Source organism: Lampris incognitus, chromosome 3, assembly GCF_029633865.1.
Source record: "Lampris incognitus isolate fLamInc1 chromosome 3, fLamInc1.hap2, whole genome shotgun sequence".
Lineage (NCBI taxonomy): Eukaryota > Metazoa > Chordata > Actinopteri > Lampriformes > Lampridae > Lampris > Lampris incognitus.
In genome coordinates this window covers 63,877,959-63,891,704 of record NC_079213.1, presented here as the reverse complement: position 1 = coordinate 63,891,704, position 13,746 = coordinate 63,877,959, and the positions used below count along the sequence as shown (strand labels likewise).

Sequence of the window (13,746 nt, the reverse complement as noted above, 5' to 3'; positions counted from 1 at the left end):
ACGTCTAATGTTTGCTCCTGCAGTCTAACTCTACAAAAGTATATTAACATACCAAACAAGTATGTAGCTAGACATCCGTGACATAAATATGAACATTGCAACACACTGTGCCGCCAACTCGAGAGCGCGAGCAAGCACCAAACCACGCTCCTCGAGGAGTCTACGGCGAACATAACTTGACGTGCATTTGCTTACAATTGCGTCTCTAATCTGATCGTCTGTGTCTCCACCAAAACCGCAGTCTTTTGCCGCACGTCTCAAGCGTGTAGCGAATTGTTGTACTGTCTCCCCTTGATTCTGAGAGATTTTCTGAAATGTCTGGCGGGCGAATGTAGCATTTACTTGAGGCACGAAATATCTGTTCAAAGCTGCAATAGCGGCATCATAATCAGTCACCTCTCTAGTGCCGTCCAAAGTTGAAAAGATGTTCTGTGTGTCTGGACCTGCGTGATGCAAAAGAAGTGCTCTCCGGCGCTGCTTCACTGCATCCTCGGTGTTATCCTCGATGATCAGACCTTTCCCATCAGCAAACAGTTCAAATGACATTAGCCATCTTGTCCACCGCGGCCCCAAAGTCGCCGGGTCGGAGTAGCAATCAAACGCCGGTATGCATGCTGTCTTTTCCATGCTGCCGCGCTAGCTAGCTACAACCGTTAGCTACACTTTAGATCTAACTATACGTTACGAACCTTAGCTCATCACTTAGCTTAGGCTCGGTACATCACTCGTCGCCATTGTTCTGATCCGTTATTCCCACCTATATGCTTATTTAGGTGTCATTAATAATAAATGATTAGGCACACCGTTATTACACAATGCCTAACGTGGCTTGCTTTATTCCACCGTATTGCAAGACTGCCCGAACAATATTCCTCGCGCTTCTCCTCACGTCAACAGGTGACGTCACATACATACGGGTGCCCTTACATGCCAAACCGGTACGTGACAGTTGCGGCCCTTCGACAAAGCTGTATCTTGCGGTGTGGCCCCTGAGCTATGTAAAATTGAGTAGCCCTGCCCTAGAGGCATGATGGGAGTCATGCCACTGCGCATATTCAGTGGGCCCGTGTACCCGGAAGTAACCCGGAAGCCAGAAACTCTTTGGGCGTATGCGCCAGGTGAGCAATTCTCATAGGAGTGACTGGCTGTTAACTAAGATCCAACTGGCTCCTCTCACAAGAGAAAGTAGTGCGTTTGGTATTAAGATGAAGGACATTAAGAGGAATTGATTTTGAACAACCTGATACTCCTGGTGACATGTTTCATCCACACACCCAAATGGAGGAAAATGAAACCCCCTTTCTTCTGTTTTCACAAGGAACCTTGTGGACAATCATCTCATTCTCAGTGCTTTGAGACTAATGGACAAAAAAACAAAACATGCAAAATCTCTCCTCAGAGCTAATTAAGATCTGGAAATATCTGAGGACCCCGAGGGCAACTATGAAAAAGTGCAATGTATTAACTTTAATTTGTTTAGTCTATTATTATTTTTTATTCTCTATCATTTTAAATGATAGAGAATAAATGATAAATAAATAAATGATTTATGTTGCACATTTTATTTTATTGAAGTTATCTGTCTTACCTCAGGTGCCTTGTATGTTGAGAGATGCTCACTGTCATGGTTTGGATGCCCTTATGTTTTACAAATGAATCACTTTCAATAAATAAATTTTAAAAATCATAGGAATGAACAGGCGCCATTTTTAGATCCGGTATCCAGTTCTACTCTATTACATCCATGCAGGGGACAGAGTTAAAAAGTCCATCACCAACACAAATGTTGTTTATACACACATACACTACCGTTCAAAAGTTTGGGATCACCCAAACAATTTCGTGTTTTCCATGAAAAGTCACACTTATTCACCACCATATGTTGTGAAATGAATAGAAAATAGAGTCAAGACATTGACAAGGTTAGAAATAATGATTTGTATTTGAAATAAGATTTTTTTTTACATCAAACTTTGCTTTCGTCAAAGAATCCTCCATTTGCAGCAATTACAGCATTGCAGACCTTTGGCATTCTAGCTGTCAATTTGTTGAGGTAATCTGGAGAAATTGCACCCCACGCTTCCAGAAGCAGCTCCCACAAGTTGGATTGGTTGGATGGGCACTTCTTTGAGCAGATTGAGTTTCTGGAGCATCACATTTGTGGGGTCAATTAAACGCTCAAAATGGCCAGAAAAAGAGAACTTTCATCTGAAACTCGACAGTCTATTCTTGTTCTTAGAAATGAAGGCTATTCCATGCGAGAAATTGCTAAGAAATTGAAGATTTCCTACACCGGTGTGTACTACTCCCTTCAGAGGACAGCACAAACAGGCTCTAACAGGTACTATTTAATGAAGATGCCAGTTGGGGACCTGTGAGGCGTCTGTTTCTCAAACTAGAGACTCTAATGTACTTATCTTCTTGCTCAGTTGTGCAACGCGGCCTCCCACTTCTTTTTCTACTCTGGTTAGAGCCTGTTTGTGCTGTCCTCTGAGGGAGTAGTACACACCGGTGTAGGAAATCTTCAATTTCTTAGCAATTTCTCGCATGGAATAGCCTTCATTTCTAAGAACAAGAATAGACTGTCGAGTTTCAGATGAAAGTTCTCTTTTTCTGGCCATTTTGGGCGTTTAATTGACCCCACAAATGTGATGCTCCAGAAACTCAATCTGCTCAAAGAAGTGCCCATCCAACCAATCCAACTTGTGGGAGCTGCTTCTGGAAGCGTGGGGTGCAATTTCTCCAGATTACCTCAACAAATTAACAGCTAGAATGCCAAAGGTCTGCAATGCTGTAATTGCTGCAAATGGAAGATTCTTTGACGAAAGCAAAGTTTGGTGTAAAAAAAATCTTATTTCAAATACAAATCATTATTTCTAACCTTGTTAATGTCTTGACTCTATTTTCTATTCATTTCGCAACATATGGTGGTGAATAAGTGTGACTTTTCATGGAAAACACAAAATTGTTTGGGTGATCCCAAACTTTTGAACGGTAGTGTACCTGACAAAAAATAACACAAAAAACACGAATGGAACTTTTCTAATTCAGCGTATTTACTGGCGTAAGCACATGAAATTACAGTACTGTAACGTGCATGGACTAGTAGACACGCTGGTCCCTGACTAATGGCTCGGACCCTTTAGTCGAGTGGTTAACGTTGTCGCTTGCGGAGTGGGAGATACGGGTTCACGTGTCCCGGCTGTGGCGACGGTTCCCGGACTGCCCCCCGAATAAGGAAGTACAGTCCACAGTACTGGAAAATTGGCAGACGTGTTACTGGGGCATATTAACACATCAGTGAAGCCACTAATACAAACTACACACATGTTCACCTGCACAACATGTACATGGATGCACACAGGTGAGACACAACCACTTCTGTCTCTCTCTCTGTCACACAGACACACACACACTGAATAAAATATAGCTTTTATTTACAGGTTATCAGGAACAAAACACCACTTTATTTAACATCACACAGAAACCATCAATAAACAGGAACCTGACTCGTATATTCTTAAAGTCGCACATGTCATAAACATTTCTCTACAACACACAATCATAACGTGAATCCAGTAAATTCTACAGTGAAGCTAAAGGGGATTTCAGAGAGGAAGAGAGAGAAGGGGTAAACTAATAGCAGGGGGAAGTCTTTTAACACCTCATCTGATCCATCGAGGTTTGTGCTGTTCTGATGTGGATGTTATCATTCAGCGTCTATCTATTAAACATCAACCACACACAATCTTCCATCTGGATGTTTACACACCATGTTTTTACCTCCCTGTCTGTCTGAAACACATTCTGCTGATTTGAGCAACAACAAACAAGCTGTGAGTCGCTAAATAACATCCATTTAACGTATACTCCTTTCATACATTTTGATTTTCACACTGTTATCTGACAAGAATGAAAAGAAAACACCATCCTGACTACAAAAATGTGCTGCAGGATGAAGAAGTTACAATACCAATCATCACTAGTTTGATTTCTTTCGCCTCGCTCTTCCATAACAACCAGCATCTTTACTAAGACTAAAAGAAGCTTTAAAACTGGCTTTATTTATCAGTCTGTGTGTGTGGGGCTGAATTAACCTTCCTTCGTGTAACCCAGGTCAAGATAACCCAGGTTAAAATAACCTATATATAATTACAGTTGAATCATAATAAATAATCATAATTATTAATTTTGCAAATAAATAGTAAACCGTGGATAAGTAATTCATGGTACCAATAAATTCATATTCATATTGTTGGTTCAGATTGCTATTTCTTGAACGCAGCGTGTGCAGTGCTGATTAGCCAAACAGCTGCCTTGCTTGAGAGGGACGACGTCCCAGAACCAGCTAGCTTTCAGAACGCCAGGCAAACGCTCGAGAGAAGCCACTGGAACGAGAGATAGAAGATTCTACTTTGAAATAGCAGTGAGCTACAATTGGTTCTTTCTTTATCCAAATTGAGTATTTTGTTGGTTTGGTCATCCTCTGAGCCCTGGGTTTTGTGTTGTGTCCGAGAGTCATCCAGGACTTGGTGAGTCAATTGCTCACTAGCTGAACTTTTCCTTTTTCAGTGTCTGTGTGCATAGGCTAGTTAAAGCTATAAGTAGCTCAGTTATGTTGTAGATCATAATTTGTGTAAAGATTATTGAGGAGCTACGTTTTTCTTTTGTAAACCGAATTCACAATGTATTTTTCTTTTGTGCAAACCGAATTGATAAGCTAGCTACTTCCAGTTAGGCCGCAGCGGCATGGTGTATTGGCACAGAAATTAAACTGCGTCACGTTTTAGCGGTTGGTAGATTGACTATGTCAATCGGTACTTCTGTTGTTTTCTTTTGATTATTTTATTGAGAGATATGTAAACTAATGTCTTTGCATGTGTGATGTACCTGTTACAATGCAGGCCAGGTTTTTTTCTTGGATTGGGAAGATTGCGCCTGGTGTTTCTTACCCCAAGCTGGAAACAAGATGGCGAGCCACCTATAGGAGCCCTGCTGAATCCATGTGGTCTGTCTGCGGCTTCAGACAGCTCATTCTCAGGACAGTAGCCTACAGATTCGAGCACCTGGATTGTGGTAGGACTGAAGCTCAAAATAGTGATTTAATAAGGGTTAAATCATAACACAAGAGGTTTCAAGGAATTTATCCATTCTCACTGTGTTATTGTGTAATTGTGTATGTTTCTCTGTCTATGTTACAATTCTTTATATAAAACCAAGCCGGTAGTTCAAACTTTATTCCCTGGTCTGTGGTCTGCAATCATTTGATGCTAGTTATAAACTGCTCCTATGAACCTAGAACTGGTCCTAGTCAACTGTCAACATCTACAGTGCTACATACACTCTCAGTTTGATCAAACCAGATCCATCAGTTGCTGCTTTTTAGCGCCCGTTTGGTCCCCCTGGATAAGAACTGAGATTCTTTTGAAAACGAGACAAAGAAATGAAATTGGTTAAAGAAACCCGTTCACCAAACACATCTTCCTCTGAGGACAGCTCTGCCCTTCCCACTCATCAACTATTTCCAATCATATATTTCAAACGCAGAACAAATCCTGACACGTAACCGAGATCTTCCCTACCAGAACTTCATCACCTCTGCAACCGCTCCATCATCCCACAGTCCAAGTCCAGGATAGAGAGGCTGAGTGAAAGTGGTGTTGACTTTGTGGAGGAGGGTCATTGTGTCAGAGACGCTGTAGAAAGACAAAACACCTGCCTTGTGGTCCAGGAACACTCCTACTCTGGAGGAGGAAGGACCTGACACCTCTGTTGCTACACCATTGTGTATGAACCAGTAACGACCCCCAGAGCAGATTAACCTCCAGGATTTGTCATTATCACCAAATCTTGAGTCATGTGATGATCTTTTGATGTCTTTGTATGACACTGCTATATCAACATAATCACTTAATGTCACCTCCCAATAACAGCGTTCAGATAAGCCCTCCTTGCACAGCACTTGGTGATAGTCAGTAAACCTGTCTGAATAAGGAGGATAATTCAAGTCTCGTGGTGTCCACGTCACCTTCCTGTTGTCCTCCGACAGGGAGAGACGTTGATGGACAGAGTTCACATCCAGCGTGAGAGGACGACAATCTGAAAGAAAAGAAGTATTAATGTCAACCTGCTGTCATTTCCTTAATAATTGTTGTATTTGTATGTTGCAGTGTTTTGTTTACAGAGTAAACAGTCTTCTCTGGTCTTTGGTTCTGGTGGCAGTAAGACATCTACAGCAGACGCTGCAACGAAAAGTACAACAAATACAACACGTTTATAAACTAGATGAGACTGCAAGTGTACAGGGAGGTTTTTCTGTGTATTGGTGTGTGTTTTTCTCTATACTCGATATTCCTTTCAGCTACCTGGAGATAAAATCCTGGGCCATGTGTGTGTCATGATGTGGTCTAGTTTGTCTCTGAGGACAGACACAGCATCAGTCACATCTCTGAAGTAAGGCAGAGGACGGACATCAATGCTCGGAGAGTCCAGAGAACCAGCCGGGAGGGAGAGAGACTTGAATTTCTGGAGTGAGAGAAAGAGAAACAGAGACAGAGAAAGAGAAAGAGAATGTAGTTAAATTGTGTGTCTCCAACACACAATGTCTCATCAAACACATCTCTCACAAAACCCTCTCCATCTGGCTGTGTGAGTCAATGAGCTGACTAGGACACCAAGTACAGATTGTGGCTCATCACCTTTGCTACAAATCCTTTCCCATCTTTCCTGAAACTCTCCACAGAACAACAAGAAACAGAAGAAGAGTTACGTTTGTACCAAGAATCACTATTATTTCATGAAAGATAAAAGTCCCACACAACCATCGGCATCGCCAGGTCATTTTGCCGGGGCTTCAGCCCCAACATTTTGAGTGTCGCCCCGAATATAATTTTAAATGTAAGCCTATAAGCCCCGACACAACACGTAACGTGTGTGAATGTCCGACAGTCTTCGTCACATAACAGCCTGCCAAAATAAATGCAGGTCTCTAAACTAACTCTGTGTGTGTGTGTGTGGGAAAGATAATTTAATATTCCAGTAAACTAATGTTAACATAAATACATGTATCTTTTTTCTCTCGTCTGCTACTGTAGCATGTCAATAAATGTTTAATGATAGCAGTTGTGAAGTATTCTGCTTCTACTCAATACTACTACTAATTAATAACTACTAATATTTTAACATCACAATTCACAATTAATCTGGGGAGTAAACAACACCTGAATGAAATGGATGTGGTCGTCAGTGTGTGACAGCTGCTCCAGCTCAGAATCGCTCCTCCTCCACTCTTCCATCTCCTCCTCCAGCTGCAGGAGAAGCTCTTCAATCTGACTGACTGCAGTCTTCTCCTGGGCTCTGATGAGCTCCTTCACCTCGCTGCGCCTCTTCTCAATGGAGGCCATCAGCTCAGTGAAGATCCTCTCACTGTCCTCCACTGCGGTCTGTGCAGAGCTCTGTCAGTAGAAAGATACAAACACCTGCCTGGTAAAGAACCTGCATTTCATTTAAGAAGAAGGACCAGATGGATCCTAAATGTACATGTGACTAATATGAACTTCTATTCCAGTCTTTTCTTCCACCTCTGATGCATTTTAAACTGTATTTGTACCACACTTTATTTAAATGGATAGTTACAAATCCCTTAGCAAATAAACTCAAACGATGAAAATAAGACAATAAAACAAAAAGGGTGAGATAGGGTGAAAGATAAAACATGAGGCAAAACACCTTGTGCAACTACTGGGCTGCGAACATTGTAAAACTTTTCCATTGGGCATTTACATATGAGAATCAACAGGGCACAGATTGGGTTCACATGGAGCTCTTATCCAATCCTTTACCCATATTCCCCTCTCCACTACTACATAATCCTAACATACAAATAACAAACCCAGTGGTTAAAGCTTCACTTAGGATAGCATGCTAGCGGTCTTTTCCCAGTAGCAATCAGTTCTTCTCGTCATCTGTGTTAGATAACGCATTTCAACATTGGCATAGACATGGACTGGTGTTTTTCTGTGATGTATTTAAAGACGGAACATTCACCTCATTTGAAACACTTACCAAAGACCATAACTTACCCACATCCCACATTTTTTTAGACACCTTCAAATCCGTAGTTTTGCCAAGAAAGTATTTCCCTCATTTCCGTGTCTGTCACCCAGGAGCCAATTAGATGTTATTCTAGAGATGGATCCCTTTGGGAAAAAACAGGTCTCTATAATTTACACACTGATACAGGGATTGAAACAGATATCCTGGGACAAAACAAAAACTGCATGGGAGAGAGAGCTGGGTGTAGAGCTTTCCGAAGAGGCATGGCGGGACAGCTTAACTCGTATACATACGTCCTCATTGTGTATACCACATGGCTTCATTCAGTTTAAGGTGCTTCACCATCTTCACTACTCGGGGGGACAAGCTTGCCAGAATCTTTCCCACCACAGACCCTGGCTGTCCGAGGTGCAGCCATAGTCCAGCCTCGGTGGGACACATGTTCTGGGCATGCCCCTCCCTCAACAGTTATTGGGGACAGATATTTAATGTATTCTCACATATCTGTAAACAGACCATAAACCCTGATTTTCACACAGCCATCTTTGGCATACCACCCCCTAACTGTTAGGTCACAACTTTGCAGGCAAATGCTCTATCTAGCATTTGCCTCATTACTAGCACGCAGACTTATCTTATTTAACCGAAAGTGGAATAAAGCTCCATTGTTTTTGCAGTGGTTGAGGGAGGTGCTGTCCTTTCTACCTTTAGAAAAGCTCCGATATAAAATATGTAAAACCCACAAAAACTTTACTTTGACCTGGAGTCCTTTCATAGACTTTATTGAAGGTTTTCCCTTTTGTTGAATGTACTTTTTATTTACCTGGTTGTAACAACAATACTTATAGATATATGTGTACAACTTTATATCGTCTTCAAAAATATGGTTATTATGTGCAATTGGAATAAGAAATCCCTGTATAGTCCTTTTTTTTCTTTTCTTTTTTTGAGCCTTGGGGGGAGGGGGGATTCCTACACGTTTCTTTTTTTTGTTCATGTGCCTTGTATACCTGTTCCAAAAAAACTTGAAAATTGGAAAATAAAGTTTTCAAAAAAAAAAACACCTTGTGCAAACATTTAGTTCAAGTTGGGACTCTCCTCACCCAACAGAATATATCTGTTCCATCATCTCTGCCAACCCTCGCTAGGAGAGAGGCCAACATGGTCATTTGTCACTTTACCAGACAAACAGCACACATTTTCTTCCCTTTTCTTCACCTTCAGATCCTCCACAGCCTGTCTCAGCCTCTTAATCTCCTTCTCTCTCTCCTGGACTCTCTGCTGGACTTTCTGGCGACTAACATCCAGCCGTTTCTGGAAGAAAACATACCAAAACATTGCAGCTGGGCAAACGGAGAATAAAGAGGGAAGCATTTCTGTGTCGGTCAGTAGTTTTTAACGTAACACAGGGAGCCTCGGCTTTTAGATGTGCTGAATATTCTGTGTTGAGAAACTGAAGGTTTTCCATATACAAACCAAACCTATTCTGTATGTAACCTCACAGGACTGCCTCTTGTTTGTTGGTGATCAACAAGTTGTGGTGGTCCTACCTGTATCTCAGCCCTTTCTGCTTCAGCCGACACTGTATCGTGGACCTTATGTTCATCCATGGTGCACAGATAGCAGATACACTGCTGGTCTGTACGACAGTACACCTCCATCAGCTTGTCATGACTGGAGCACATCTTCTCCTGCAGTCGGGCCGTGGCAGAGACCAGCTTGTGCTTCTTCAGCACAGGAACAGTGTAGTGAGGCTGGAGGTGAGTGGAGCAGTAGGAGGCCTGGCACACCGAACAGGTCATAAGGGCTTTGTGGGGTCGAGTCCCTGTGCAGAAATCACAGGCCACATCTGTGGGGCCAGCGTAGGACACATCTGCAGAGGGAGAGGCCTGCTGGTTCCCTGTTGTCTTCAGATTCTCCACAATCTGAAATATTAAAATCCTGTCTTAAAGGAAATATCTGCTGTGGTCATGATAAAATGTACTACTACTACGATCACTACTTGTGATGATAATGACAACAAAGAAAATGTCATCGTCAACATCACTACAATGTTGCTGTTAAGTTGGAATGAAGTGAGGAACAAAACAGAGAAACATGTCAGTAATGAATAAGATATGGGAAAACAACAATATAAGAATAGGAGTAAAATAGTATGGAGAACATATATGAAAATGAAAAAATGAAAGCCACTTGTACATTGTATTCTCACAATGAAAGTGTTGTCTGCGTTTAACCCATCCTATTGTATAGGAGCAGTGGACAACTCCAGTTCTTCTTCCATCGCCTTGCTCAGAGGCACAGACAGGAGTATGAACCCTATCATTAGAAACCCATACAGACATGGGGAGAAAATGCAAAGTCCACACAGAGAGGACCTGGGAAGGCCTGGGGTTCAAACCCAGGACCTTCTTGTTGTGAGGCAACAGTGCTAACCACTGGGCCACCATATATTCAAAATATATGTAAAAATGGGTTGAGAAAGGAATGAAATCAACAGAATAGCCCAAGGATCTAAAACTTCATTTGGGATTGTCCTCCTGGGGTAACAGAACCGAAGGCTAGTTCAACACCTCAATAATATTACATTTCAATGGATTGAAGCTACAAACTACTACGAGTATTTCTTTTGCCAGCAGCACAATAACTGCCACATCTGCCTCTTATAAATGACTTTTCTCTTCCTATCAGTCTCACCTGAGCCAGCATGGTGTTCTCCCCAAGGGCAGGCCTCGGACTGAAGGTCTGTCTGCACTGAGGACAGCTGTACACTCCCTTCTCTTCATCCTTGTCCCAGCAGCTCTCTATACATTCTCTACAGTAACTGTGTCCACAGTGAAGAGTGACTGGCTGGTTGAGGAGGTTCAGACAGATTGAACAACAAAACTGATCTCTGTCCAGCAACAACCCCTGCTGCTGCTGCTGCTCAGCCATTTTACTGACAGCCTCTCTCACACTGACGGAAAAGAGCAGACAACAGTTTCGTTTTCTCTGAAAAGACGTGGGAGACTGAATGGGAGGGACTTGTTCTGCCCAGAGGGAGGAGCTTTACAGGAGAACAGAGGCAAGCAGGGGACAGAGTTAAAAAGTCCAACACCCACAAACAAACATGTTGTTTATATACACACCGAAAAAAAACAACTCAGAAACACAACTCGTCTAATTCAGCGTCTTTACTGATGTAAGCACATGAAATTAAAGTACATTTAATAAGGAAGTACAGTCCACAGTACTGGAAACATGGCAGACGTGTTGCTGTTACTGGGACATATTAACACATCAGTGAAGCCACTAATACAAACCTACACACGTTCACCTGCACAACATGTACATGGATGCACACAGGTGAGACACAACCACTTCTGTCTCTCTCTGTCTCTCTCTCTGTCAAACAGACACACACACTGAATAAAACATAGCTTTTATTTACAGGTTATCAGGAACAAAACACTTAATTTAACATCACACAGAAACCATCAATAAACAGGAACCTGACTCGTATATTCTTAAAGTCGCACATATCATAAACATTTCTCTACAACACACAATCATAACGTGGATCCAGTAAATTCTACAGCAGGGAGAACAGGGGCAAGCAGGGCACCATGGATGTCCATCCATCCAGCCATTATCTTAACCGCTTATCCTGCTCTCAGGGTCGCGGGGAAGCTGGAGCCTATCCCAGCAGTCATTGGGCGGCAGGCGGGGAGACACCCTGGACAGGCTGCCAGGACATCACAGGACCGACACACACACACACACACACACACACACACACACACACACACACACACACACACACACATGAATGGGACCATGGATTATTATATAGAATTGGGCCTTGCAGCCAATTTTTCCAGTGGCCACTCGCGGTATTGCAGCGAAAAATCTCCTGCGTCCCAAAAAGCATTTTCCTCATAGACCACCATTGTAAAAGAGACGCCTGTAAAACTGTTGACAGGACACCTGCAGCTATAATCATGGTCAATTATTACTCTTTGTATTGTATATTTTTAAGCCATGGCGTTTTAATCTTTTTAAAAAAAATGTCCAAAGCCCAAAACAAGCCAAGAAAAATATATGTTTTTTCTTTCTGCATGACGTCACGGCTGTGTACGAGCACTCTACGCGCGGTCATGTTGTGTCTCGGGACGGATCTCTGCTAGGTTAAACAAACGCTGTTCGGATGAACAACAATCAAAGGTGAAGGTGAATAAATGACACAAAGCTGAGCCTTCTCTTTCACACGTCAAGATGTTTTGACTTTGTGGTTTTGCGTCACATTTATTGGTCACTTGTTAAGACTTTGTTTTGAACGTAATTGTTTTTTTTTTGGGCCGTTTGCATTAATACATCCATGGTTTTGAGTCCCAAGTAAGTCCCGTAGTAGTCTTATCATGCACCCATGAAGTCCGCCAGCATAGCATTCATGAACGCGCAGCGCCGGATCCTGAACGCGGCTCGCTCTTTCTCATAGCCAAGACGCAGGGGTGCCCAACTCCAGGCCTCGAGGGCCGCAGTATCTGCAAGTATTTGTTGCAGCCATGCACTACACCACCAGATTTAACTAATTCCTTTCCCTCCTTGGTCCAAGAGGTGAGCTAATTAGTTAAATCAGGTGATGTAGTGCATGGTTGCAACAAATACCCGCAGACACTGCGGCCCTCGAGGCCTGGAGTTGGGCACCCCGGCCTGGCCTAGAGGCATGATGGGAGTAACACTACTGCGCATATTCAGTGGGCCCCATATACCCGGAAGTAACTCGGAAGCCTGAAACCTTTTCAGCCTATGTGCCAGCTGAGCAATTCTCATAGGAATGACTGGCTGTTAACTAAAATCCAACTGGTTCCTCTCACAAGAGAAAAGATTGTGTTTGGTATTACCATGAAGCATAGGGGCCATCACCAGTGTAAAAGTAGCATTGCCAAACTTTCTCGCCAAGCACAGTATGGAGTGTGCATTAGATAAAGGACTCATAAAGCTACCTATTTTTGTACGGTGTGGTTATTGTATGATTCAATGTAAAATATTTTAATGTAATTATGGATGATATTACTGCAATGTATCAGTTTCCCACAGATATTTGTTCCTATGGTTGGTGAACCCAAAACCCTATAGGGTGGTCGAGAAGCATGAACCCCCATTAAGACAATGATCACAATCATAACATCTAAATAGGGTAAATACAGGTAAAGTAGGACACTTTCTGATAATTTACATTCAACATCATTTTAAATTATGATCCAAATGGCTTAAATGTCAGAGCTACTGAAACTTATAATAAACTTAGAAAGTTTTTTGTAGTAATGGAAGTATATACACATAAAAGATAAAGATGATGAAATGTAAGTGTCCCACTTTACCAGTTGTCCCACTTTACCTGTATCCCCCATCCTGTTTACATCATGAAGTCTCAGCAGCAGCTGACAGCTGCACAGCTGAGCCAAGTACTTGTCTGAACACATGCTAACTCCATTTATCCACAAATGTATTTATTAATAACTATGTTGAAATTCATAAATATACATATACATTCTTGACTAGTTCTTTACAATTAGATGGATCAAGTTAAACACAAGTAGGCCCCTATTACATTCAAGAGATTTCATTTAAAAACGTTACTTTTGAATGTAATTCACTTATGATTATCTGATCATATAATTACACATCATATAATGACATTATGTGTTA

At 42.0% G+C, this 13,746-nt stretch overlaps 1 protein-coding gene across 1 annotated transcript; it reads right to left on the bottom strand.

Moving 5' to 3' along the window:
- Positions 1 to 3,404: 3,404 nt before the first annotated feature.
- Positions 3,405 to 10,995, bottom strand: LOC130109282 (tripartite motif-containing protein 16-like). The gene is made up of 7 exons (XM_056276099.1): positions 10,753 to 10,995; positions 9,606 to 9,980; positions 9,274 to 9,369; positions 7,221 to 7,454; positions 6,366 to 6,525; positions 6,183 to 6,242; positions 3,405 to 6,099 (listed from the first exon to the last, which is right to left on the bottom strand). The coding sequence occupies exons 1-7, from the start codon at positions 10,987 to 10,989 to the stop codon at positions 5,579 to 5,581; spliced, it is 1,683 nt and encodes a 560-aa protein (XP_056132074.1). The 5' UTR covers positions 10,990 to 10,995; the 3' UTR covers positions 3,405 to 5,578.
- Positions 10,996 to 13,746: the final 2,751 nt, after the last annotated feature.